At 40.6% G+C, this 27,756-nt stretch overlaps 1 protein-coding gene across 1 annotated transcript; it reads right to left on the reverse strand.

Moving 5' to 3' along the window:
- POGLUT1 (protein O-glucosyltransferase 1) lies at positions 1–27,270 on the reverse strand. The gene is made up of 11 exons (XM_006730422.3): positions 27,117–27,270; positions 26,310–26,400; positions 24,638–24,781; positions 18,293–18,428; positions 15,993–16,114; positions 10,129–10,188; positions 8,246–8,345; positions 6,401–6,459; positions 5,223–5,390; positions 2,949–3,005; positions 1–2,296 (listed from the first exon to the last, which is right to left on the reverse strand). The coding sequence occupies exons 1-11, from the start codon at positions 27,199–27,201 to the stop codon at positions 2,140–2,142; spliced, it is 1,179 nt and encodes a 392-aa protein (XP_006730485.1). The 5' UTR covers positions 27,202–27,270; the 3' UTR covers positions 1–2,139.
- Positions 27,271–27,756: the final 486 nt, after the last annotated feature.

Genomic DNA, 27,756 nt, shown 5'->3' on the forward strand with positions numbered 1-27,756 from the left:
TTCAAAAGTTATGGGGATAAAAATTATTTCCAAAAACATATATTTTTCATATTGTTACACACCATCCTCATACCGCCTACACTGAGGTAAACAGGTAAGTATAAAATCTGAATAACATTTCCTGAATTTAAATACAAAGATGCCCTTATTGACTATTCAAAGAGCAGATAAGAATCTGCATTGATTCCACTTTTACAGTCTTGTCCAGTCCCCCTTAGGAGCCAATGGCTAGTCTATCTATAAAGAGGATCTAGTCAAGTCAACTGCCTCCATCCATCCATCCATCCATCCACCCAACCAATCTTCCAATAATTCTTTGTATCTACTCTGTGCGAGGCACTGTACTGGATGATAGAGACATCAAGATGTGTAAGACATGATTCCCACCCATCAAGAAGCCCACAGAACAGTGGCAGAAATAGTCAAATAACTACAGTGCAATGTGATGTTATATAACAGGCATGAGCAAAGTTTTATGATAGCCCCTAACTGCCCAGAGGAATGAAAGAAAAGATTCAGAGATGGGAAGCTTGAGCTGGAACTTGAAGCAAAATGGGAAATTCCCAGGGAAATGCAGTTTCAGCTCCTAATCCAAATGATAGAAAATTCTGTTTCTAGTTTAGTGACAGGAAAATTAAAACACAGAAAGAGAACATCTACTGGGGCCTCATATTGACAAGGCAAAACTACAGTACAACTCAGAAATCCAGACTGCTTACTGCTAGACTTCTAGCACCTGAAGACATGGTCCCCATTAATTTTTAATACTCAGAAACAAAACATCTAACTTTCAATGTCTGCCTTATTCTATGCAATGATCTTACCAAGGATATTCAACTCCTCTAAAAAGTCCTTAGACTTAAATTTTTGTGGAAAGAAGTTTAAAAAGCCAAATACATTTCTCACTAATGGAATAAAATTCCTGATTTTATATGACTGAACCTTACATTTACTAATTTTGAAATCAACTAATACTGAACAGTTCTTAAGCAAAGGAAAAGAGTTGACTTCAATGTGAAAAAGTTGGGCCTAAGGGACAAGGTTGGTTCTGCGTCACCAGACTCTGTGGGTTTTCATCTAAAAATTTTTCTTCATTTTTGACTGTGCTAGGGAGCGCATCCTGAGAGATTAAACTACTATCCCAATGTGTTTTTCAAAAAGGGAAAAAAGGGGAAAGGAGGTACTCCAACACGGATTTGCACTGAAGTATCTCCAACATAAGTGCTCAAGTTGGATGGTCTAAACTCCCAGTGTAACATTTCATAGGTGAAGGCTCCTTGAGGTCCCTGCAAACCTTTGAGGATATGGACTGCTGCCAATTTAAAGAGGAAAAATATTAAGGGTGTGCAAGGAGTGAGGAAGGACTGCTGTTTTATGCACAGTTCCTTTCAAGAATGAGGACTACTTCCTACATTTATTAAGAGGTTTTTTCTTTTTTTTTTTAAATAGAGACAACAAAAACAAGTGTGTGAAGGCACAAAAGGGGAACTTGAAATCCAATTGCAATAATTATTCAGGCAATTGGCCCCTTTCTCTGTAGCATTACAGAAACCTCCTGAGTACCAAAAAGCTTATGCTTTTACAAAAGAGAACTGCCCCATCATTGCATGGTACAACTACTGCTTCCTTAGACCTTTCAGGAAATGATCCCCAAGTATTTTTCATAAACCCTATAGGGCTTCCTACAGTAAAATACAGTGACAGAGATCAAACCTAGAATAACTGCAGAACTCGGTGATGAGCTGTACTAGTTCCAAATGATTAATTTTCTGCTCCAAATAATGGGACAAAGTATCATCCCACAGACACAGTCAGTTTCACGGTGATGGACATACATGTATGGATGATCTGAGGCACAAGCTGTGATTGGTCTTAAGAAAATAAAAAGTAGAACTGGGTTAAAAACCCACATCTCATGATTTCTGGTCCTTATCCAGCCAAAGCGTTGAGCTGCTTCAGGTCTGTATTACACACATTTTGGATCTTTCTCGGGAGTTGCTCTGGGTGCAGCATGATAAGGAAAACCAGGTATTTGGCTTGATAACAGTATTCAAGGTATACGTGCCGCACTCATGGTAAGCTCTCACCACAGGATATCTGAGAGCTGCTGCCAAAGAGGACTGTGGTCCGCGATGATGACTAGAGTTCAGTTTTCAAAATTTTGGGAATAATCTGATCATAGCTTTTCCTTCTTGTTACATTATAGGATAGGAATTTAGAGTATTCAGTCAACAGGCTCTCCCAGTAACAGGTGACGTCTTCCATCTGCAAGTGGTTCATAATAAACTGGCTTCCCCTAGAGACAAGATTAACAAGAACATTTAAAGCACAGCATTTAATAATACTAATAGCTTACATGTGACTGCTTACCTTGTGGTAAGCACTGTTCAGAATGGTTATGCTTTATATGAATTAACTCTTGATTCTCAGAGCCAACCCTATAGCCATCCTATCCACACACATGCACTTAGCAATAAAACTTAATATTTTTTTCTTTTTTTAAATTTTATTTGACAGAGAGACACAGCGAGAGAGGAAACACAAACAGGGGGAGTGGGAGAAGGAGAAGCAGGCTCCCCGCGGAGCAGGGAGCCCAATGTGGGACTCGATCCCAGGACCCTGGGACCATGACCTGAGCCGAAGGCAGACACTTAATGACTGAGCCACCAAGGTGCCCAAAACTTAGTATTTTTTTCTTAAAAAACAAACACATAAGCAGTGAATGCTCAGAAATTCTGTACATGTTTAATTACCTCAAAGATTTCAGTCTACTTCTATAAAGGATGGGCCTGGGACATATGTAAATGTGTGTTTTCCTCCTGGACAGCTTTAATTCTGATTATCTCTGTATAGTGAGGATGAAATCCAGATATCACCATGATAACAATAGTCATATACCTTTAGCTGGGGCAAAACGGGGATGATAAGGAAAAATGAACAGAGCTTACCTTTCAGCAATTTCTTGAGCCACATCATCATTTGCCTTTACAAAATGCAACAACTCCCTAAAATTGAAAGAATTATTAGACTCTAAAATACAGACCAACCAAGAAAGAAAAACCATATATATACTGGCACAAAAATAGACAAATAGATCAACGGAACAGAATAGAGAACCCAGAAATGGACTCACAACTATATAATCAACTAATCTTCAACAAAGCCAGAAAGAATATCTAATGGAAAAAAGACAGTCTCTTCAACAAATGGTGTTGGGAAAAGTGGACAGCAACATGCAGAAGAATGAAACTGGACCACTTCCTTACACCAGACACAAAAATAAATTCAAAATGGATGAAAGACTTAAATCTGAGACAGGAATCTATCAAAATCCTAGAGGGGAACACAGGCAGTAACCTCTGACCTTGGCTGTAGCAACAGCCATATTATTAGACATGTCGCCAGAGGCAAGGGAAACAAAAGCAAAAATGAACTATTTTGTCTTCATCAAGATAAAAGGCATCTGCACAGCAAAGGAAACCATTAACAAAAATAAAAGGCAGCCTACGGAATGGGAGAAGATATTTGCAAATGACATATCTGATAAAGGGTTACTATCCAAAATCTATAAAGAACTTACCAAACTCAACACCCAAAAAACAAATAATCCAATTTAGAAATGGGCAGAAGACACAAATAGACACTTTTCCAAAGAAGACATCCAGATGGCTAACAGACACATGCAAAGATGTTCAACATCACTCATCATCAGGGAAATACAAATCAAACCCATGATAAGATGCCACCTCACACATGTCAGAATGGGTAAAATTAACAACACAAGAAACACTAGGTATTGGTGAAGATGTGGAGAAAGGGGAATCCTCTTGCACTGCTGGTGGGAATGCAAACTGGTGCAGCCACTCTGGAGAACAGTCTGGAGGTTCTTCAAAAAGTTAAAAACAGAACTACCCTATATCCTAGCAATTGCATTACTAGATATTTACCCAAAGGATAAAAAAATACAGATTCAAAGGGGTACATGCACCCTGATGTTTATAGCAGCATTATCCACAATAGCCAAACTATGGAGACAGCCCAAATGTCCATCAACTGATGAATGGATAAAGAAGTCGTGGTATGTATACACAATGGAATATTATTCAGCCATCAAAAAGAATGAAATCTTGCCATTTATAACAATGTGGATGGAGCTAGACTGTATTATGCTAAGTGAAATAAGTCAGTCAGACAAAGACAAACATCATATGATCTCACTCATATGTAGAATTTAAAAAGAAAACAGATGAACATATGGGAAGGGGGAAAAGTAAAAAAGGAGAGAGGGAAACAAACCATAAGGGACTCTTAACAACAGAGAACAGGGTTGATGGAGGGAGGTAGGTGGGGGATGGGATAGACAGGTGATGTGTATTAAGGAGGGCACTTGCTGTGATAAGCATCGGGTGTTGTATCTAAGTGATGAATCACTGACTTCTACTCCAGAAACCAATATTGCCCTAATTTGTTAACTAATAAAATTTAAATAAAAAAAAATAAAAACGGTTCCTTAAATTTGAAAAGAAAAAAGAAAGAAAGACCATAGACTGAGATCTATGGTTAATCTCTAGATAGGTGGATAATGGATTATTTCTTTTTTAAAGCACAGATATTAGAGTCCTCACAAGACCAAAACAACAACAACAACAACAAAAGCCCACACACAGGCTAAAGGCAACCTGTTGTAGATTTGGGACATACGTGAGAAAATAGAGAAATGTTCAATGATACACATCAAATATCAATAGTGAAGAAAAATTTCCCTTCTATCTCCTGCTCCCGCCCCCAGAAAAGGGCACTGGGCTTACGTTTCTGGCCCCTTTCCATATCTCTTCTTAGTTTCTCCTATCATGTGAGAAAATTTGCCTCAGCTTCAGTGGGGTCAGTTCTCACGTTGTATCTGAAAGTCCCTTTGACAATATAACAACATCTAATATCCTTATCTTTAGTCTTTGAGAGATAAGAGCTTTTCTACTGCGTATTATCTGAATGTTACATTTTTTTTTTTCTGAATGTTACATTTTAAACTAGCTTTAGAGCACTTTTTCAAATTAAATCTCACTTACAGCCTAGTTGAATAGTGACACTATATATGCAAACCATGTAAGGAGAAAAAGCTGTCAAGGGAGAAAGCCATCAGCAGTAAATGTCTTAAATGGCTGGGGTCTTAGAGGCAGATCGTGGGAATCATTAGGCACTCTGCTTGGGGGAGAGCCACTCACTGGACATTGGAGAGATCTGTTTTGACTGGGATATAGTGAACCCACGGCTTCAGTTGTGGATAGAAGAATTCCAGCCACTCATCACCAACATGGAAAACAAGTGAACCACACAGGAAGAGGTGTTTGAACCGGAAACTTGCAGCTACACCTCGAAAATTAAACAGATACCTGGGAAAGAAAGAGCAAAATATACTTGATACTATATGTCTGCTGCCACAAATATCTTTTTCTTCTTATTCCCTCTTCTCCTTCTCTCCTTTTATGACCCCTCTCCCCTCCCTTTCTATTTTCAGCTTTCCAGGACACATCCACATATCCCTGTGGGATTCCAGGGGCTACTGACTGTTCCAGGGAATGTCAGGGTGAGGGGGGAAGGAGGATTCTTTGCCCAGACAGAGCTAGATAGGGCCACGAGCTGGGTGCTAGACAGAGATACAAGGCTCAGATGGAGACAGTAGCTTATGTTTTCCTATAAGCTTTCCTAGGCCTAATGTCTCTGAGTCATGGCTCCCCAAAATCTTGTTTTTCCCATAAGGTACCCCACCAAAGCCTCCGTTGGTCCCTGTTCCCTCTTCTTCTGAAGTTGGGAGAAGAGAACCAGGCATACATAATCAATCTTCAAAGAAATACCCTCTGAAAAAAAGCTATGTTAGAACATTTTTTCAGCATTTCTTATGCACTTCTGTCTCCAACTAGAGTTGCTTCTACCCTATACTTCCCACTGTGCAGTGTAATCAGTATTCACCTCTCTGAATCCCCCTACTTCCTCCTCCTTACCTAGTTTTACCTGTTCACCTAATCCTTAGTCCTAGCATTGAATTATAATACTTCAGTTACATATGCTTTATTCATTTTGAAACATAAACCCTTCTTCACCTGATAAATACTTCATCTAACTTCAGCTCTTGGCTGGATGGGATGTGGAGAGAGGGAGTCCCACCACTTTGCTTACTAGCAGCAAGGTCTATGGAGGCAGGGACCATTATTGTCTCTGCAGTTCCCACAGAACTCAGGCAAGAGCCTCGTGCACACAGCATGGTCTCGGTAAACAACAACCAAATGAATGAACAGGACTTTCATAAACCCCAGTGGGGCCCTAGTATTGAAGTTCTGCCCCAATGTCAAGCTATTCTGAATGCAACAGGGAAGCCAAGAGTCAGGAGTCCTGGAAGCCTTACTTGTATTTGCAGTGATCCACAAGATGGACATCCTTAGCAGCTGGCTTCCCCAAAGTATCCTTTAAGCGAAAAGGAAGCTATTAGTATTGAGAGTGGTAGTATTTATTGAAGACCACTGTGCAGCAAGCATTATTAAGCATTCCATCAACATGACCTCATTTCAGTGTCCTGAATAAATCCATTCAGAGATGTTATTATCTCATTTTATAGATGAAGAAGGCATGACCTTGAAAAGTTGGGAGACTTGCTCAGGGGCATGTGAGCCTAAGGAGAGGAGCAAGGGCCTGTCTGATTTTAGAGTTTAAGCTCCCAAGGCCATGTGGATCCTTCTCTGAACTTAGAGGTCCTAACCTACAGCATGTTTCACTCTGTGTAAATTATACATAGAGGATGTTACAGGTGGTGCCTGGTAGGCTTAGAGGTGTAACCCACACACAGATTTTGTTGGGGATGCAAAGTATTTAAATATAAAAATTCAAACCATTGCCAACATTCACAGGTGGTAAGATATTTCTTACAAAAATCCAGATTTCCAAGTTTTCTTATAAAGAAAAAGGAAGGTCTGGTAAACTCGGCTTCTATTCCCTTGGTAGAAATGACCGGACCTTTAGCGCTCTTTCTTGCTCATGCCTGTGGCCCCAGGGGCATTTGAGTTTGGAGACCCCCATCTATATTCCAGCTACCCTGCCAGATGGTAAACGTCTTAATGAGGGAAATAAGTCTGGTTTGCTTTCATAGCTTCCCACAGTATAGGCTGTGCGGAATGGATATATTTTTCGTATTTTTATTTTTCAACAAAGTTTCTTAAACTTTTGCTCCTGTTCGATTAAAACTATCAAATAATGCATCTCAGATACACTTAGTTTTCCCACAAGAAGTTTAAACCTTTTTTTCTTATCATCCTCATATGGTATATGGAAATTTCAAATGAGGATATTTAGGGCTTAAAGTTCTTTGAATACGGCAAGAAGTCATACAGTTAAGAAGTCAGAGATGAACACCAACCTGAACGAGCCAGTCATTGCTCACTTCACCTTACAGTTCACCTTTCTGAATCCCACACTTCCTCCTCCCACTTGGTTTTACCTGTTCACCTAATCCTTAGTTCCGGCATTCAATTATAATATTTCAGTTACATATGCTTTATTCATTTTGAAACACAAATCCTTATTTTCAAACAAATGAAGATGCCTGGACCCCATCCCCAGAGACTCTGATTCATTTGATTCATTTTTTTTAAGCTCTCTGATTGGATTGTATAGTTAGAGTTAAGAACCACTGGTTTAAACCAGGGGTTGGCAAATTACAGCCCATAGGCCAAATCTGGACCATTGCTTGTTTCTGTATACAACCCACAAACTAAGAATATTTTATGTTTCAAATGCTTGAAAAATATCCAAAGAAGAATATTTATGACATGTGGAAATTACAGGAAATTCAAATTTCTGTGCCATAAATAAAGTTTTATTAGAACACAGCCAGGCTCATTCATTTACATATTGTCTGTGACTGCTTTCCCCTGTGATGGCAGAGTTGAGTAACTACAACAAGACCATACAATCCACAAAGCCTAAAATATTTACCATTTGGCCCTTTCCATAAAAAGTTGGTGTCCTCTGGTTTAAACCTTCAAAGTGATAAAAAATACTACTCATAATATGGCCCAGAAAAGCAACGTTGAGTTTGAAAAAGAATAATTTACATATATGCTAATACTAGTTTGTGGAACTTTCTCTACATCCATCTACCACTGAGAGGAAACAATCTGGAATTCTACCCAGATGGCAATGTTCTTTGAATGAGAATGTTCACTGCTATGGTTCTAGTCAGATGATTGGTGATTACTTTCATAGATTTCCAGGCCTGGTTTTTGGTGTATTCTGCGTCAACAAGTTTTGGATTTTTCCGAGATAGAAGAATGAGAGGATCTCGTTCTGGACTTGTCCTATAAAAGAAACATGTGACATAAAACAATGTGTCCCACACCATAATACTGTTCCCAATATCTGAAAGGTAAGCAATGCAATGACCATACACAGAGACGGATAACTTATTGGTTATTTTCACAGCAGAGGAGGTGGTTACTGGGCCCTGAGGCATATAGGTGTTCCCGGCTGTTCCCTACTATACCCTTCAGGGATGGGGAATATTGGGCCCTTTTGTGCTTGCATCTAATCTTTAAGATTACGTTGTTCTGGGCACTACAGACATATCCCAAGGAATGAGTTCCCTTTTAGCACGGTTCATGGAGCCTCTATAATCATTAGTACTCACAGCTCTGTGACTAGGTAATCACCCCTCCCCAAAATAGCTACATGAACTTTGTTGTCTATGTTCTGTACAGTCCAACACATATTTAAATTAAAAAGAAAACTAAAGGGCTTAAAAACCTGAAGATTATATGTAGAAAAAGTCCTAGTTATGGTCCAAGTAGCAGATGGTCTTGACATTTGAGGGGTCCTAGACTCCCTGTGGACTGCTCTCTAGAAAAGTGCCCACATCCCCATATAATTTATAGGAAGTCCTAGAACTCTTCAAGTCCACACACAGTTAAGAAGCTGTGATCTCCAGATCTGAGAATCAGAGAAGTTGGTAAGGACCAGTAAGCAGTGGCTGCTGGGCCTGTCTGCATTCTCAAGTTCACGGCCCAAGTAAATAGAAGGTGTGATCTCCGACAAGAACTGACCAGGAAAACAACTAAACCCTTCTCCCTATTCTGTTCATCTGTACAGCAAATATTCATCATGTATCTGCATGCTAGGTACTGTTCCTGGCACTGGGGATGTAGGTCTGAGCAACATGGAGAGAGAGGGTCCTTGCCTAGCATTTCCCTCTCCCTCCTCTTCTTCTTCTTCCCTGCCTCCCTTTCCATTTCCACCAGTCTCAGTCTGTGCTTTCCACCACTATTTGGCAGCCACATGGCCTCATGAAAAAGGCAGTCAGGATATCTGGTAATGGATGCTGCTCTGCCATTAACTAGCAGTGACTAGCAGAGAGCCAGGTCAGAAGCTCCCTGTAGAAAACTATAATCTCTTAGGCAAGAGGACAAGTCAGCCGTTCTCTTCAACATATACTCAATGCCTAACACACTCAAGGCACTCTGTTAATACCTGTTGAATGACTAGATGAATGAACTTTACTTCTTTCAATTTCAGTTCAATTAAGAGTGATTTGGGCTGGGCGCCTGGGTGGCTCAGTTGGTTAAGCGACTGCCTTCGGCTCAGGTCATGATCCTGGAGTCCCGGGATCGAGTCCTGCATCGGGCTCCCTGCTCGGCAGGGAGTCTGCTTCTCCCTCTGACCCTCCCCACTCTCATGTGCTCTCTCTCATTCTCTCTCTCTCAAATAAATAAATAAAATCTTTAAAAAAAAAAAGAGTGATTTGGGCAAGGGGCGCCTGGGTGGCTCAGTCAGTTAAGCATCTGACTCTTGATTTCGGCTCAGGTCATGATGTCAGTGTCGTGAGATCAAGCCCTGAGTCAGGCTCCAGGCTGGGCATGAAGCCTTAAGATTCACTCTCTCTCCTCCCCTGCTCACACGCATGCGCTCTCTTCCAAAAAAAAAAAAAAAGAGTGATTTGGGCAAATAATTTGAGTTCTTCTCTAGTCTAAAATTCTATGATTCTACATTTACTTCTTAGTTATCCTAGCTTTTTCCTTGAACTACAACTACCCTCAAAATTACTTGTATCTTACAAATATCTTCGTAAAAAACAGAAAATATAGTCACCTTGATCCTCGGAAATATGCTGTAGAATTTTTCTTTTTCCATGGCCACTGTGCTGCTGACCTAAAATTAGATTTCAGTTAGTTTCTATGTTTTTCTCTGAACTCTGTGAGGATGTGTTTTAACCAGTTCTGAAGATTAGTTCAGAATTTCACATTTTTAAATAAGTCTGACCCAGGCTCTCAAAAGAAAAAGCCCTCAATGACATTGTATTCCCTTTTGTTGTTACTTCACTCCTTTGGAGGTGCTAGCCAATAATATCTACAATCCACTGCTCCATTAATAAGTTAACAACACTGAAAGAAAAGTTCCCAGGGTACCTAGGTGGCTCAGTCAGTTAAGCATCTGACTCTTGATTTCAGCTTAGGTCATGATCTCAGGGTCCTGAGACTGAGCCCCACATCAGGCTCCTCATTCAGCAGGGAGTCGGCTTGAGATTCTCTCTCCCTCTGTCCCTTCCCTTGCTCAGGAACGTGCACACGCACTCTCTCTCTAAATAAATAAATAAAATCTAAAAAAAAAAAATTCCCAAGTTCTAAATGACATGTTTAGAGCTGTTAAATGCAATACAATGAGGATTTCTTCTCTACTTTAACTAGAGTGCTGCTATTGATAAATTTAATAGGCAAAGACAACTGCAGAAAATATCAGAAATTGAATTAAGGGTAAGAAAACAAATCACTCCTTGACTTCATTTTTTGGATGCACAGGCAGTATCACCAGAAATTTGTCTGATGTTGCAAAGCATCCTGATATTCTTGAGACTGTACTAAGTGCTCCGTCAAAGTCCCTGAAACTCAGGTCTCAGTACACATTACCATGACCAGCTTTCCTTGCTGAAACTGCTAGCTCACAGATGCATCATTCTTAACTTCCTTTGTAGGAACCCTGCACAGAGGTTGCACAGTGTCTTACTCTGAAAAAAGAGGGGAAGGGCTGAACTGGAGTTAATGAGGGACTGGGGGGCTGTTTACCATAATGGAGAGACTGAGGATATAAACTTGTTAGGTAGAGATACTTTTAGATACATAAATGTCACATTACTCATTTTCTCTCAGTCTCAGCTGAGAGCATCACTCATTTTCCTGGCCTATCTTATAGCTCTTCCTTGCTGGACCATCTTTACCGGATTCTCCAATCCAAGGCCAGAACTATCTATCACTGTGCTCCATACGCCCTCCCACCAAAAAAGAAACACCATAACCGTGGGTTATTTTTGTTTTATTAGATTTTTTTTAGCGGAAAAAATGATATATCCTCATTATAGAAAATTCTAATGGAAAAGCATAAAGTAAAAGTAGAAAAAAATCACCTGGAACCTTCCCAATCCCACTTTTAGCAATTTAACGTTTCCACGAAGAATTTCCTTCCAGTCATTTCTTCCATATCAGTAGTTCTCAGCTGGTGGTGATTTTGCCCCTTTCTCCCAGAAGACATTTGGCCATGACTATAGACATTTTTGATTGTCACTACTGGGGGACTGCTACTGGCATTTAGTGACATTAAGACCAAGGATGCTAAATATCCTGCAATGCACAGGGAAGCCCCCTACAACAAAGAATGATCCAGCCCGAAATTCAGTACTACCAATATTGAGAAACCTTGCTCTATATAACAGAGATCACACACATACATACACATATATATAATCATTCTCACAAACTCTTGAAGTGGGTTTTATTATCCCTACTTTATAGTTGAGGTTCTTGAGAGGCTAAGCAGTTTGCCCAGAGTCACACAGCTAATAAGAGCCAGAGTTTGAATCCGGAGTCCCTTTACTTTGCACTCATGCACAATATTCCATTTTACAGCCATGTCATAATTCACTTCATTACTTATTCATGGGCTTTTAAGAAGTTTCCAACTTTCTGCTTTAAGAAACAACACTGTAGTGAACATCTTTGTGTACACATCTTTACATACTTGTCTAATTAACTCTTCAGCATAAATTCTAGAAGTGAAATGGCTGGGTCAAAGACATACACATTTTATATTTTGATATATATTGCCAAACTACCTAACAAAAAGTATCAATTTACACTGAAATTTTGAGTATAAATGTCCTCGGTCCCTGGGAAAGCTGCATTTAATATACACAGACTTGTACCATCTCTGTTTTCCCTCGCCCTCACTCTTTCTATCCACCTACCTACCCCTCAAAAGACCTATGTTAGGACTTTTTTTCCCAGGCAAGTGTTAAAAGTGGCACCCTGGTGCTGAGTCAGACCTCTTTTATAACTACCCCGTGACAGTAGAGACAGAAATCTTTAAATCTACAGAAACACTTAATTCTTCTACAGAGTGAAAAGTAAGTCAATGGGGACGAACTCCCAAAAGATTAGAAAAATAGAAAAAGAGCAGGCAGGCATCAATGCAGATAAACAAGCAGATTATTAAAGTTTCAAATTAGGAAATGAAATCACATGGCTAGAGCTTCTGAATGGAAGGCTCTAAAAAATAAAATTGTAATTCTATGATCATATACTTTTTTTAAAGATTTTATTTATTTATTTGAGAGAGAGAGTGTGTGGGGGTGGGGGAGGGGCAAAGGGAGAGGGAGAAGCAGACTCCCCACTGAGCAGAGAGCCCAACTCAGGGCTTGACCCTAGACCCAGAGATCATGACTTGAGCTGAAGGCAGATGCTTAACTGACTGAGCCATCCAGGTGCCCCATAAATAAATTCAATTGAAGAATAAGAGGGGAAGATATCAAAAGAAAAATATGTTCTTATAAGCTTAGATTTTAAAAGATAATCTATCTCCCTAAAAATTGCTTAGTAGTTTACAAGGTGGGGGGGCACAGTAACTACACAGTGGAGGAATTGGCAACACCTTGACCAGGTGATCAAAATTAACAGCTCTAAAGAGGCGTGGATGGATGCAAATCACTTAGGTAAGTATTCGGGCCAGGGATGCATGAGTTGAATCTAATCATGAAAAACAGACAAAACCAAATTGAAGAACATTCTATAAAACGCACAGCCTGCATTCTTTAAAATGTCCATGTTATGAAAGAGAAAGACAGACTAAGAAGCTGTTCCCGATCACAGGAGACTAAACAGACATGACCACTAAATGCAACACACAGGCCTGGATTGTATCATGTACTGGAGGCAGAATGTGCCATATAGGACATTATTGGCATAATTAAATGTTGTGCCAATATTGTTCCCTGAATTTGATCATTGCAGCATGGTTATAAAAGAGAATACCCTTGCTCTTAGGAAATACAAACTAAGGAATGGCTGGGTGGCTCAGATGGTTAAGCATCTGCCTTCCGCTCAGGTCATGATCCCAGGGTCCTGGGATCGAGCCCCACATCGGGCTCTGTGCTCAGCAGGGAGCCTGATTCTCCCTCTCCCTCTACCTGCCTGTCTGCCTACTTGTGATCTCTCTGTCAAATAAATAAATAAAATCTTTAAAAAAAAAAAAAGGAAATACACACTCACATATTAAGATGTACAGGGTCATAAGGTGTGCAACATACTCTCAAATAGTCCAGAAAAAAAGAAATTGTGCGTATGTTACCTATGTGGCCTAGAAGTCTATTACAGAAAATAATGAGGTAAATTATTACCCACACAATGGAATATCATGCAACTGATAAAAATAATGAGGTAGTTTCATATGTACTGACATGGAAAGATTTCTAAGACACACTGACAAGTCAGTGGGAAAGTTGCTGATGTTAGACATACATTTTTCTGAGCATGTATAGGTTTCGTAATCAGAAAAACAGCTTGTTTTTAAGGATTTAAGAGACAAAGTAGGGGGTGCCTGGGTGGCTCAGTCGGTTGAGCATCCAACTCTTGATTTTGGTTCGAGTCATGATCTCAGGGTTGTGAGACTGATCCCCTTGTCAGGCTCCACACTCAGCACAAGACCTGCTTAAGATTCTTTCCCTCTCCTTCTGCTGCTCCCCCCACCCCTCCGCCCCCAGCTCACACTCTCTCTCTTTTAAAAACAAAACAAAACAAAGTAGATGTATAGCAGGTCAAAAAAGAGCTGTAAAAAGAAGGAAGAATGTGAAAAGAGTATTTGCAATTACCTGGGGGGAAAAAAAGGATTAGATAATTAAGGCCAAGAATAACTTAAAGAAAAACTGGTTAAAGACCTTTGTAGGGGCGCCTGGGTGGCTCAGTTGTTAAATGTCTGCCTTCGGCTCAGGTCCTGATCACAGGGTCCTGGAATCAAGCCCGGCATCGGGCTCCCTGCTCGGCGGGAAGCCTGCTTCTCCCTCTCCTACTCTCCCTGCTGTGTTCCCTCTCTCACTGTCTCTGTCTGTCAAATAAATAAATAAAATCTTTAAAAAAAAAAAAATTAAGATCTTTTTATTTTTCCCTTTTAAACTTATGTTCAAAACCAAAAGCTACATAGGAAATGATGGTCTCAATGTCTGGAGAGCATAGGTAAGGTTAACTGGTGGTGTGGACGCCTGGACTTCAGGCCTAGATTGGTTCCTGACCTTAACCAAGTCACTCAATTTCTCTGGGCCTTCCTTCCCTCATCCCTGATATAAAGAGTTGAAAAGGACAATTTCCAGTCCTAGTTCAATGACGTATAAGACCAAGGTATCTTAAAAAATAATTTTTGGGGGGGTGCCTGGGTGGCTCAGTTGGTTAAGCGACTGCCTTCGGCTCAGGTCATGATCCTGGAGTCCCGGGATCGAGTCCCGCATCGGGCTCCCTGCTCAGCAGGGAGTCTGCTTCTCCCTCTGACCCTCCCCCCTCTCATGTGCTCTCTCTCTCTCTCTCTCTTTCAAATAAATAAATAAAATCTTAAAAAAAAAAAATAATAATAATAATAATTTTTGGGGCTCCTGGGTGGCTCAGTCGGTTAAGCGTCTGACTTTGGCTCAGGTCATGATCTCAGGGTCCTGGGATCAAGGTCTGCCGCATTGAGCTCCGTGCTCAGAGAGGCTGCTTGTCCCGCTCCCTCCCTCTCTGCTCCTCCCCCCAGCTCATGCGCTCGCTCTCTTTCTCTCTCTCTCTCAAATAAATAAATAAAATCTTAAAAAAAATAATTTTCAAAATAACATCTACTGGATAATAGACTCATTCTTTACCTGGTGGCTCCAACTGCCACTAAGGACTGCAGCCCTACCTGTTTCTCCAGGAAAGGGACATTCTTTTCACCCCCAGTGAATCTCCAGCCACATGTGGTACAGGTGACAGATATTTGTGGAAATAAAGTTGAATTAAATTTTTGCTTTCCCATTACCTAAGACCTATAAAGACCATATTTCTAGAAGTATGCTAATTAGGTACCAATGTTGATTGAATCATTAATGCGAAACGTAGCCAGGTAAGAAATACCTACAGCTTGGATGACCTGGACAATCTAAATTCCGAAATGAGAGCAGATCAAGTCAACTGGCCCAGGCACATCTCCGTCGTGAATCAGGAGGATCCGGAATAAGCTTGTACTTGAGATATCTCTGGGACATTTATGCCCTCCTCATCCCCACCCAGAGGACTTAGCTCTAAATTATAAAGTGCATTTATGTTCCTCCAAGTCATTCTCTATTCTCCTCCACAACACGGTCAATCATTTTTTTCTAATTATAAAAGGAATTCACTCTTATTTAGAGAATCTTAAAAATACAGAAAAATTTAAAGAAGAAAAGAAAGGGCCCCAATAATCCTTTCCACAAAGGCACTGCTGATACTTTAGGGTAGGCTCTTCTGCTCTTTTCTTGTGGATATGTAAGTATTTTATACACATACAAAATTGCTTATGCTGTAAGCAGTTTTTCTTTTGTTTTTAACTTAAAAGTTAGTCATTTTAAAGTAAATAATTATGTATACCCTACTGTTTATTTCAAGAAGACCCACAAAGGACAAAGAAAACCTCTCTAAAGGACCTACCTTACCAGATCTTCTCTGAAGAGGTCCCACCGTCCAAGACCTGTAGGATAAATTGGCCAAACAGCAGGTCCCCCTTCCCAAAATGTCCAAGCAGGATACATGATATCATGGTACTCTGATGTCTTCAACAGAAACACAAGGGTTGTTCAAAATCAGTCTCAGAACAGAGAGAGAAGCAGCAAACTACTGTCATGCCACAGGATCTGGACAGAGGTCTTGCTCTAGTGTTAACATTGCCACACATCTCTTTTCCCTAGTCCGCAAAGTCTACACTCTAGACATTAAAAGGGAAAAATGACCATGGGTTAAAATTCATGGGCTCACTGAATCCCAGAATTTGAAATCTCATGAAAAGTCAACTTTTCCAGTTACCCAAAGTTCTGTTTTTCTAGAGGACATTATTACACTGTTAGGGTTTTTAGTTTAAGGAACTCTCTCATCTTTTAACTGCTAATACACTTATAGTATATACTGTGTTACCAGTTCCTGATTATTTCCTACATGGGTCTTTTGAGAGCAAGAATCACAGTGCAATGGTTAAGAGCGTGGGCTCTTGAAACAGATCATCTGAGTCTGAATGCTGATTCTACCTCTTTCCAACTCCAGACAAGTTACTTAATTTTTCTATGCCTCAGTTTCCTTATCTTTATGATGGGAAAAATAATAATACCAATAATGTTATCTATCTAATGGGCTTGGTTTGAATATTAAATGAATATTAAATGATTAATGAAAAGCTTAGACCACTGCTTGGTACATGGTAAGTACTCAATAAGTGTTAATTAGTATTACCTAATACTGTGGTATAATGGAGCTCACACCGGTTGGTCAGTAAACTCTTGGTTATTTGTTGATCAGGACCAGAAGTGCTGATGGGCAGGATGGGGGAAAGGGATATTATCCCACATCTTTTGAAAAAAGTTTAAAACCATTTGTTCCCCTTTTTATGGTTACTTCTATTAAAATTCTGGCCACTGACAGACCTCTAACTCTTTGGTTTCTTCACTGGAATTACACATGCAATATGCTGTTCCTTTTCTCAAATACTTGTAAAAAATGGTATGTGATTCATCAAGCAGCTCAGGCATAACAGCTGCTCAAGAGAAGCTGAACAATTCCTACAAAGTTGAAAGACTAAAATCCCTCTCTAGGGACTAGGAGTCACTGGTTTTAAAAAAAAAGAAAAGAAAAGAAAAGAAAAGAAAAGATGAAAAGAAAGTATACTGATGGTCATACTTTACCATCCACCAAAACAACAAATAAATAACAAACATGAAGTCCTTACTGATGTATATGGGAGCCTCTATCTGTTCTTCTGGGAGGGTTTTATGATAAACAGCGAGACCAAGCACTTTTGATAAATGAGGCTAAACCATGGGAAACACAACATCAATGTGGCCTCAGCCCACTTGCAACACAGGAAATAAGTCTAGAGAGAAAGTAAACTGTGATAAAGAAAAAGTATGGATAAAAGGTCCCTCTTTGGAGAAACCAAATCAGAGATGGTGTTCCTTTTCTCAAAGACCATAGCGTTTTCCTAAACCCACTCTTCCCCCATAGAATCTTCTATCCATTCTCTTCAAGGCCTCCCCCTAAATGTGTTCATGCCTAATCTCTAGGGAACCAAGGCCCATCCCTGCCAATAAATATTTGCAAGAACCTGAGCACTGAGAAGATATTAACTGTCCCAAGTTCTCCAAGTCCACAGGTGTGAGCTAGTACTCCTATTCCTCCATAACTAGACCCAAAGATTACTCTCTCACATATCCCTCTTGGATATCCCAGGCCTATCCCCTCAATGCACTGTTAAGGCACAAACTGTGTGGAGTTATCTACCACCTTCAGTTTCACTGTTAGCTATGCTGAGCCCCTGGGACAGACTGACAGATAGGACAGATAGGACCATATATATAGGAGCTCAACAAATATTTTTTTTTTTTTTAAACAAATATTTTTTGAACAAAGGTGTTTCCTAACTCCAAGCCCATGAGCTATCTTGAGCCACTTTCTCCCATGCTCTATAGGATCTCTGAATCTTGCCTTCAGTGGCTCTTCAGGCCTCCATCATTCCCTACCCTTCATCCCTACCCCTATAGACACTTAAGCAATCTTACTCACATTACCATCTCCTCAGTCTTATTGCTCAGCCACTGTGAAGCTAAGAGGGACACAGACCAATTCCTGGAACCCCGGTCTCATCCTCACCATTACCCATCAGACTCTGTCACAGGACAATCATCTCCTACTCATACTCTAGAGGACCACCCTCCATCTCCCCATACAGTTCTTCCCATACTTACCTTACTGAAGGAGAAGACTGGAATGGCCGGCTCCATCCACTTAGGAACCTGAGGATAATCTCGTACATTGATCACCATTTCCATGTCTGGAAGCCGCCCGATAACTTCCAAAATAAAGTGTTCAACACCACTACATCTGCCAACCAGAAATACCACATATTCACCAGACTAGTGTCTGCCATAGGACAAAACAGGGTCCCATTCCCACTTTGAAAGCCAGTGTTCAGATCATCAGCCTACTGCAAAGTCTCCTGAAAGCAATGCTTCTTCTAAAAAGACTTTCCTATTCTTTTATATTGTGCAAGTTATCTTTCCTAGCTAACCTCCTCCAGCTTGCAATACTTAATGAAATTTTCCAACTAGGTCATAAGTTTGGAGGCTGTATTATTGCTACTCCTACCACCTCTTCTCTATCTACTCCTAGTTTTTTTTTTTTTAATTTCCCCTTTTGTTTAATTAGTAAGCAAGATACAAATTTGTTAAGAACTGGAGAAAGCTAATTTTCTTTTTTTTTTTTTTTAAGATTTTATTTATTCATTTGAGACACAGAGATACAGAGAGAGAGAGAGAGAAAGCATGAGCAGGGAGAGAGGCAGAGGGAGAGGGAGAAGCAGGCTCCTCGCTGAGCCAGGAGCCCCATGTGGGGCTCGATCCCAGGACCCTGGGATCATGACCTGAGCCGAAGGCAGACGCTTAACCGACTGAGCCACCCAGGCGCCCCGAGAAAGCTAATTTTCTAATTGTGCCCGTTGGGCTTTGCTTCTCACAAAGATTTTTTTTATTTCCACCAAAATTAAGTCTCATAATTTAGGAAGAAAGATAGGAAAACTTTTATTGCCTTCAACTTGAGTACAGAACACTATCAAAATCAGTTTTGCAAGCCAGAAAAGGAGTGTTATGTACACAATTATGTTTATACTATACTGGGGTCTATTAAGTATTCAATAATAGTATTATATCTAAAAAAAACAACGTGTATATCTTAACTAAAGACACTTTATTGCTAAAAAATGCTAACAAGGGGTGCCTGGGTGGCTCAGTCGTTAAGTGTCTGCCTTCAGCTCAGGTCATGATCTCAGGGTCCTGGGATCAAGCCCCGCATCGGGCTCCCTGCTCAGCGCGAAGCCTCCTTCTCCCTCTCCCACTCCCCATGCTTGTGTTCCCTCTCTCGCTGTCTCTCTCTCTGTCAAATGAATAAAATAAAATCTTAAATAAATAAATAAAATAAAAAATGCTAACAATCATCTGAGCTTTCAGTGAGCTATAATCACTGATCACAGATCACCATAACAAATATAGTAATAATAATAAAATTTGAAATATTGAAAGAATCACCAAAATGTGATACAGAGACACGAAGTGAACAAATGCTGTTAGAAAAATGGCACCAAAAGATTTGTTTGACACAGTGTTGCCACAAACCTTCAATTTGTAAAAAAAGAAAAAATGCAGTATCTGCAAAATGCAATAAAAGCGAAGCAACAATAGAACAAGGTATGCCTGTATAGCTTTCCGATTAGCCTCTCCAGGTATCCTCAGAGGATTTCTGGAAAGAGAAGATACACTGACAGCTTAGCTCTTCTGCCCCATTCTTTGAGGTCCCGACCAGCACTATCCTGGGGGCAGCATTCCAAGGTTCAACCAAAATTTTCCAGCAGCATAGAAATGACTGATTTAAAATACTGACTTATATATAGGGAGGTTACTGCAAAAAATATCAGTGATTCATAAACAAAAGAAAAGATGCTCAACCATATTAAAGAAACACCCCAAAAGCCAAACTTGTAAAAAGAGAGAAAGAAATGGTGGTTGCCAGAGGGTAGAGGGGATAGGGGGACAGGATAGATGGTGTTTAAAGGTACAAACTTACAAGTAGTAAATAAGCCCTAGAGATCTCATACACAGTATAGTGAACAAAATACCTAGTAATAAATTTAACCAATGAGGTAGAAGACCTGTACTCTGAAAGCTGTACTTGATGGAAGAAATTTAAGATGATACAAATAAATGGAAAGACATACCATACTCATGGATTGGCAGAATTAATACTGATAAAATGTCCATGCTCCTGAAAGCAATCTGTATATTCAATGTTTCTATCAAAATACCAATAGCATTTTCCACAGAACTAGCACAAATAATCCTAAAATTTTTATGGAATCACAAACTACTCTGGATAGCCCGAGCAATCTTGAGAAAGAAGAACAAAGCTGGAGGTATCATAATCCCAGGTTTTGAACTATACTACAAAGCAATAATAATCAAAATAGTATGGCACTGGCACAAAAATGGACATATAGATCACTAGAACAGAATAGAGAATCCAGAAATAAACCCACAATTGTATGGTCAATTAATCTATGATAGAGGAGGCAAGAATATACAATAGAGAAAAAATACCTTCTTCAATAAATGTTGGGAAACCTGGACAGCTACATGCAAAAGAATGAAACTGGACCACTTTCTTACACCATATACAAAAACAAACTCAAAATGGATTAAAGACCTAAGTGCAAGGCTTGAAACCATAAAACTCCTAAAAGAAAACAGGCAGTAAACTCTTGGACGTTAGTCTTAGCAATATCTTTTTAGAGCTGTCTCTTCAGGCAATGGCAACAAAAGCAAAAATAAACAATTGGGACTACATCAAACTAAAAAGTTTTTGTACAGTGAAGGAAACAACAAAACAAAAAGACAACATACTAAATGGAAGAAGATATTTGCAAATGATATATCTGGTAAAGGGTAAATAAAGAACTCATATAACTCAACACCAAAAAACAATCCAATAAAAAAATGGGCAGAGGACATGAATAAATATTTTCCAAAGAAGATGTACAGATGGCCAACAGATATGTGAAAAAATATTCAGCATCACTAATCATCAGGGAAATGCAAATCAAAACCATAATGAGACATCATCACCTCACACCAGTCAGAATGGCTATTATGAAAAAGACAAGAAATAACAAATGTTGGCAAGGATGTGAAGAGAAGAGAACCTTCGTGCACTATTGCTGGGAATGCAAATTGGTGCAGCCACTGTGGAAAACAGTATGGAGGTACCTCAAAAAAATTAAAAATAGAAATACCTTATGATTTGGTAATTCTGCTTTTAGGGGGTATTTATCCAAAGAAAACAAAAATACTAATTTGAAAAGATATATACACCCCAATGTTTACTGAAGCATTATTTATAATAGTCCACATATGGAAGCAACCTAAGTGTCCATCAATAGATAAATGTATAAAAATGTATATATATAATATAATATATCATATATATATATAATAGATATTATTATTAGATAATATAATAGAATATTAATCAGCCATAAGAAAGAAAGAAATCTTGGCATTTGTGACAACATGGATGGACCCAGAGGGTATTATGCTAACTGAAATAAGTCAGACAGAGAAAGACAAATACCAGACACCAAAAAGACTTAATAAATAAATAAATCCATATGATTTCACTTATATGTGGAACCAGAAAACAAAACAAAATAAACAAAACGCAGAAACAGACCCATAAATACAGAGAACAAACTGATGGTTGCCAAAGCGAAAGGGGGTGCGAGGATGGGGCAAAATGGATGAAGGAGAATGGGAGATACGGGCTTCCAATTATGGAATGAATAAGTCATGAGGATAAAAAGGACAGCATAGGGAATACAATCAATGGTACTATAATAGTGTTGTATGGTTAAAGACAGTAACTACACTTGTGGTGAGCACAGCAGAGTATACAGAGTTGTCCAGAATCACTATGTTGAACACCTGAAACTAAGTTTAACGTTGTGTGTCACTACGCTTCAATAAAAAGAAGTCATAGGGAATATACTCAATAACGCTATAATCACTTTGTATGGTGACAGGTGGTAACTACATGTATCATGGTGAGCATTTTGTAATTCATATACATGTTGAATCACTATGTTTACACTTGAAACTAATATAATATTGTATATTAACTACACTTCAATTAAGAATAAATTAATGTTAAAAAGATAATGAACATCAAGAAACTTACCAAGTTGTATACTTTAAGTATGTGCAGTTTATGTCAGCCATACCTCACTAAAGTTATTATTTTAAAAATACCATTATTCTCCATCTTTGAAATGACATGTCTCCAGTCATTTAATTAGATGGTGCTCTGGTTCCTCAGCAAAATCTCTCAGCTCATTTTTGAACTGCTGAATTTACATTTTACTCTGTTCAGAATAAAATTTTCTAAATGCCATACAGGCTTCTCCCACTGGATGAATTAGAAGTATCTAGACCTAGAAAGATACTGTTTTGGCTAGATGGGAATCTGAGATATTATTCAACTGTATCCATTTCATTAAGGACACTGGTTCTGAATATTTCATTTTGTTTCTTTTTTGCTCAACTCTGTTTCCTTAGTTGTGTATGTAGTTGAGATAGGGAACTTTCCATGCCTTAGAGACAGACTATTTTATTGTCAATGAAAGGTCCTGTGCTTCCTTAAGAATATTTCTAAGAGCTCATGATTCTGACCAAAATGTTTTGAGGTCTGGAATGAGAGGTATGTGCCTTTCAGAAACTTTGAAAGTATTTAATTTCATCTGGAAATTGTTCGGCTAACTATTAAACATTAGGTAAGCTATCAAAGTCTAACAATGTCTATACTCCTATTTTCTTTTTCATTTGTAGAAATTAGAAATTCCTCTACACTCATAATCTATAAAGTTTCTATTATTACCCCAAATAATGAAACAAATGTCTGTTTAAAATACCTCAAAAGGGGTGCCTAGGTGGCTCAGTTGGTTAAGCGTCTGCCTTTGGCTCAGGTCAGGATCTCAGGGTCCTGGGATCGAGCCCCTGGACAGGACTCCCTGCTCAGCAGGAAGTCTGCTTCTCCCTCTCCCTCTGCCCCTCCCCCCACTCATGCTCACATGCTCTCTCACTCTCAAATAAATAAATAAAATCTTAAAAAAAAAATAAAAATAAAATACCTCAATAATTTTGCTCACTACCACCTTATTTGCCCCTGACACTTGATAACAAAAATGTAATTGTGATTACTTCAAGGTAGTAAGATATTAAGTGATCTTTATTTTCTTTTTTGTTGTTGTTTTTACATATTTTTGACAATGAAAATGTAGTAATTTGTAATAAAGTTGTTATTAAGAAAAATTCCTTGGGCACCTGGGTGGCTCAGTTGGTTGAGCGACTGCCTTCAGCTCAGGTCATGATCCTGGAGTTCCAGGATCAAGTCTCACATCGGGCTCCCTGCTCAGCAGGGAGTCCGCTTCTCCCTCTGACCCTCCCCCCTCTCATGTGCTCTCTCTCTCTCTCTCATTCTCTCTCTCAAATAAATAAAATCTTAAAAAAAAAAAAAACTTTAAAAAAAATAAAGAAAAATTCTTTATGTCCATATGGATGGATGTTACTTGCAATACTGCTCATTTACTTTTTTTTTTAAAGATTTTATTTATTTATTTGAGAGAGAGAGAGCACGAGCAGGAGGAGGGGGAGAGGGAAAGGAAGAAGCAGACTCCCCACTGAGGTGGGAAGCCTGACCCAGGGCTCAATGCCAGGACCCTGGGATCATGACCTGAGCTGAAGGCAGACAGTTAACTGACTGAGCCACCCAGGTGTCACTCACTCACTTTACTTTTAATGACAGAATAGAGATTGTTTAGAAAGAAGATCTTAGGCAGGGGAATACCATGGCCTCTGAATTTTGTACTTCGTAATTTTATAAAGATTTGAGTTTAAAAAAAAAAGACTCCTAAAAGGGAAGTTTCTCGTTTGTTGTATAAACATATAACGCTACCTAAACCCAACTTCCAGGCTCAGTACATGACCCTCCCGGATCACCCCCAGCCCTCAGCCCACTGATATGTTACCTCAACTTTCACATCTGAATTCCTGGCTAGTGTAGCCTGCGTAATCTGCAGCCCCAGTTACTCTTGTCTTTCAGCCACCCTTCTTCAAATATTCAGTATCTAGAACAACCCATGATAAACACTCAATGCTTCTCCTCCTTGAGCCCAGCTCACTCCTACCAGGTCTCAATCAGCTTGTGCCCTGCAGCTTCTATATCTGGGGAAAGATGAGGGCAGAGCCATAGCCAGTACAACTAGTGATGTGCCCAAGCCTCAAGAAGAGAGAGGAGACAGACTTTAATATAGGAGAAAGGGGGGCAGGAGTTGGCAAGAAAAATCCCCAGGTAAGAAGAGCTTGTCACTATTTTCTAGTCCCTCTGAAATGTGAGGAGAGATTCACCTGTGGGTCCCTTTAATTAAAAAGAACAATATCAAGTAAGCCCATATATAAGAAGATCGGAAGATATATCTACCTCATAATTCTTACCTTGAAGGGAACATGCAGTCATTCTCTCGGTATAATCTGTTCTTAATGATCTGATAGTGGGTCCCTAGTTTCCGTCTGACTACCTCCGCCATCATCTTCCTGGAGATGCCTCCTCGGAAAGGAGTCAGATCCTCTTCTATGACCCTGGGAAAGAATGTGAATCATCAGGGAAAGCAGGTCAAGAAAGTGGTACCATTCCACCTACTTCCTATCTGTGGGTTTAGATTTAGTATTAGAAGACACAGTAAACCAGGGAAAGAATAAAGGGCAGGAATGAGTTTCCCCCAGAAGCACACAGGTAATCTAAACCCAAACGACAAAGCCACAAAGAGGAAAAAGCAAGTCAGTTTCTCTTCTTCCTCTCTCCATCTGGATTGCCCCTCCTCTGCTTGATGCACATTCCTCCTTCGATACACAACACCCATGTCCTCCCAGTCACTGCAGTCCCACTGACCTCCCCTTCTCTGATTCCCACGGAAGGTATGATCTATGCCTTACAGTCTGACACTGTCTGATGTCCTTGGTCTCAGACTGACTCCCTTGTTCTGGTCTGTCTGGCCCCCACTCACCTCACATATTCTCACAGCCTGACAGCAGTAACCAGAAATTACACTATTTTGTATCCCTTTTAAAGTTCAGTATATAGTTTTCAATAAGTACCATAAGCATTAGGTGAATTTTTTGAGGAGTCATAGAATAACACAATGAGGAACTAAAGGACCCTGTTATTTAGCTGATGAGGAATCTGAGACCCAGAGAAGTTAAGTGACTTGCCACAGCGATAATTAGTGGGAGTTCTGCAGATCCTAGAACCCAAGGCTGCTTTCAAAGTAACCTTTCTACCATACTACCCTCTCAGCCATAATTCGCAACTTTAAAAATAACCAACAAGAAATTATGATCAGGTTCATTTATAAATATGTTCATGCCCCTGACAATATTTACTGAGTACTTACTGAGGGCCAGCACCAGGATGCAACACTGATTAAGACATAGGCCTTGAGGGGCGCCTGGGTGGCTCAGTCGTTAAGCGTCTGCCTTCGGCTCAGGTCATGATCCCAGAGTCCTGGGATCGAGCCCCACATCGGGCTCCCCGCTCAGCGGGAAGCCTGCTTCTCCCTCTCCCACTCCCCCTGCTTGTGTTCCCTCTTGCTGTCTGTCAAATAAAGTCTTTAAAAAAAAAAAAAAGGGCGCCTGGGTGGCTCAGTTGGTTAAGCGACTGCCTTCGGCTCAGGTCATGATCCTGGAGTCCCTGGATCGAGTCCCGCATCAGGCTCCCTGCTCGGCAGGGAGTCTGTTTCTCCCTCTGACCCTCCCCCCTCTCATGTGCTCTCTCTCTCATTCTCTCTCTGAAATAAATAAATAAAATCTTTAAAAAAAAAAAAAAAAGACATAGGCCTTGACCTCAAGAAGCTTTCAGTCCAGTGGGGAACACAGACACGTATGTGTAGCTAACTCCAAGGAGTAAGTAGCCTTGTTGAGACCACCTGGGCCTCTCCTACCCTAGTAGATTTTTGTTCCCTAGAAATAGGAAACCCACTGCAGGAACCTTGTCTTTTATCAAGGCATGCTTGGCCCTCTGATCACTGTAACCCAGGTCTCTTGAGGATTTTAGGGGACTTCTTGTGACAAGCACTAAACTCTCAAAGACACATCAAAGAAAAGAACTCACCCATGGTAGCAGCTGCAATTTTGACTTGAACATGGTTCATAATTCTCCAAAGACCTGTTAATTTGGTCAATAAATACTTTCCATTTTGAACCTTCAAGAAGTAAATGAGAGTTAACAAAATACCCTGGGCATTCTCATTTGCTAGCAGCAAGCATGCAGAACCAACAGAAGGCCAAAACTTTTAGACACCCCTTCCCATTCCACTGGTGGAAACGAAATGCCAGGAAGGAGTCATTCTGTAACTCTCCAGCACTCATGTCAAGTCTGCTCCTCTACTCGGGCTGTCAGGTGTCCGAGAAATTGGAAAATGTCCAAGCCTGGCACTCAGAAAGCTATGAATAAACTGGTGACACATATTCTCACCTTTTACTAATCAAAGTGAACCCTATAAAGAGGATCAGTTAAAAGCCACAGACTTTAATTCTCCCTTCATCTCTCTGGCAATTCACTAAGAACCACGCACGCACACGAGTTATCCCCCAGTGTATTTTAGGGAGGAGCAGTGTAACCAAGCGAAGGCGAAACCCGCTGTGGGTGAACACAATTCCCTCTCTTCCCCACAATCCCAATCCTGAAAGTCGGATTACTCTCCAGGGTCCTGGGCAGTAAAAGCAGCGCCAGGCACCCAGACGCTCTCACTCTCCGCTCCAAGGCTCCCCCGTGCCCTCTGCCCAGCTTTGCGCTCCAGCGGCCACAGCATCAGCTGGCCGCCGGCCGCACCAGGAAACCAAGGGGGGCGGGAGAGCGCCTACAGACCGGACCCGACCCGGAGCCCCAGCGGCAGGCTCTGCCCTGCCCGGAGCCCACCTGACTCCTTCTGGCGGCCCGGCACTGGGGGCAGTAATAGGAACAGCAGCCACAGCCGGAGCTGCGGGCGCACCCACCGCTCCATCGCCCGCAACCCACTGCGGAGTCCCCGCTGCCGCGCCGGCGGAAGCGCAGCCCCGCACAAAGATGGCCGTGGGCGCCGGACCACGTGGGCGGAGGGCCGCCCCGCACAGAGATGGCCGCGCGCCACTCCGCCTCCCCGCCTCCAAGCCCCGGCCGGCGGCCGAGTTTCTCTGGGAGGGCGGCGCCGGGATGTCAGCCGAGTGCCGGCCGGCAGCGCGTGGCGAGTCTCGCTCGTTGGTTTGGAACCAGACTGTAGAGTTAGCTGCTTCATGTCGCCAGGTGTAGTGAAAGGTTCAAAATGCATCTCTCTGTCTCTCAGAAAATCGAAGCCCAGGAGAGAATGAATAAAAGGCATCCCCTGGGAAAATATGTCTAATAATGGTAATTCCTTACACTCTGTAGCATATTTAAAACACCTTATTGTCTGCGGCCAGAAAACTGAAGATCTTGAGAGGATGTTTTTTGCCCACAGTTAGTGGAACAACGTAGGCTAGAAGTTGTTTGCACATCAAACTGCTTCTTATTAATAAGATAGATTAGATTAAATAATATAGAT

This window comes from Leptonychotes weddellii, chromosome 1 (assembly GCF_054177405.1).
Source record: "Leptonychotes weddellii isolate Sample4059 chromosome 1, ASM5417740v2, whole genome shotgun sequence".
Taxonomy (NCBI): domain Eukaryota; kingdom Metazoa; phylum Chordata; class Mammalia; order Carnivora; family Phocidae; genus Leptonychotes; species Leptonychotes weddellii.

Bases quoted from the DNA above. Each gene is read 5' to 3' on its own strand.
- POGLUT1 (XM_006730422.3), bottom strand. From the start codon at position 27,201: ATGGAGCGGTGGGTGCGCCCGCAGCTCCGGCTGTGGCTGCTGTTCCTA. The intron at 5,391-6,400 runs GTAAGGCTTCCA...TTTCTTTCCCAG, and splicing joins GTGGATCACTGCAAATACAA to GTATCTGTTTAATTTTCGAG. The intron at 2,297-2,948 runs GTAAGCTCTGTT...TCTTGTCTCTAG, and splicing joins GCTCAAGAAATTGCTGAAAG to GGGAAGCCAGTTTATTATGA.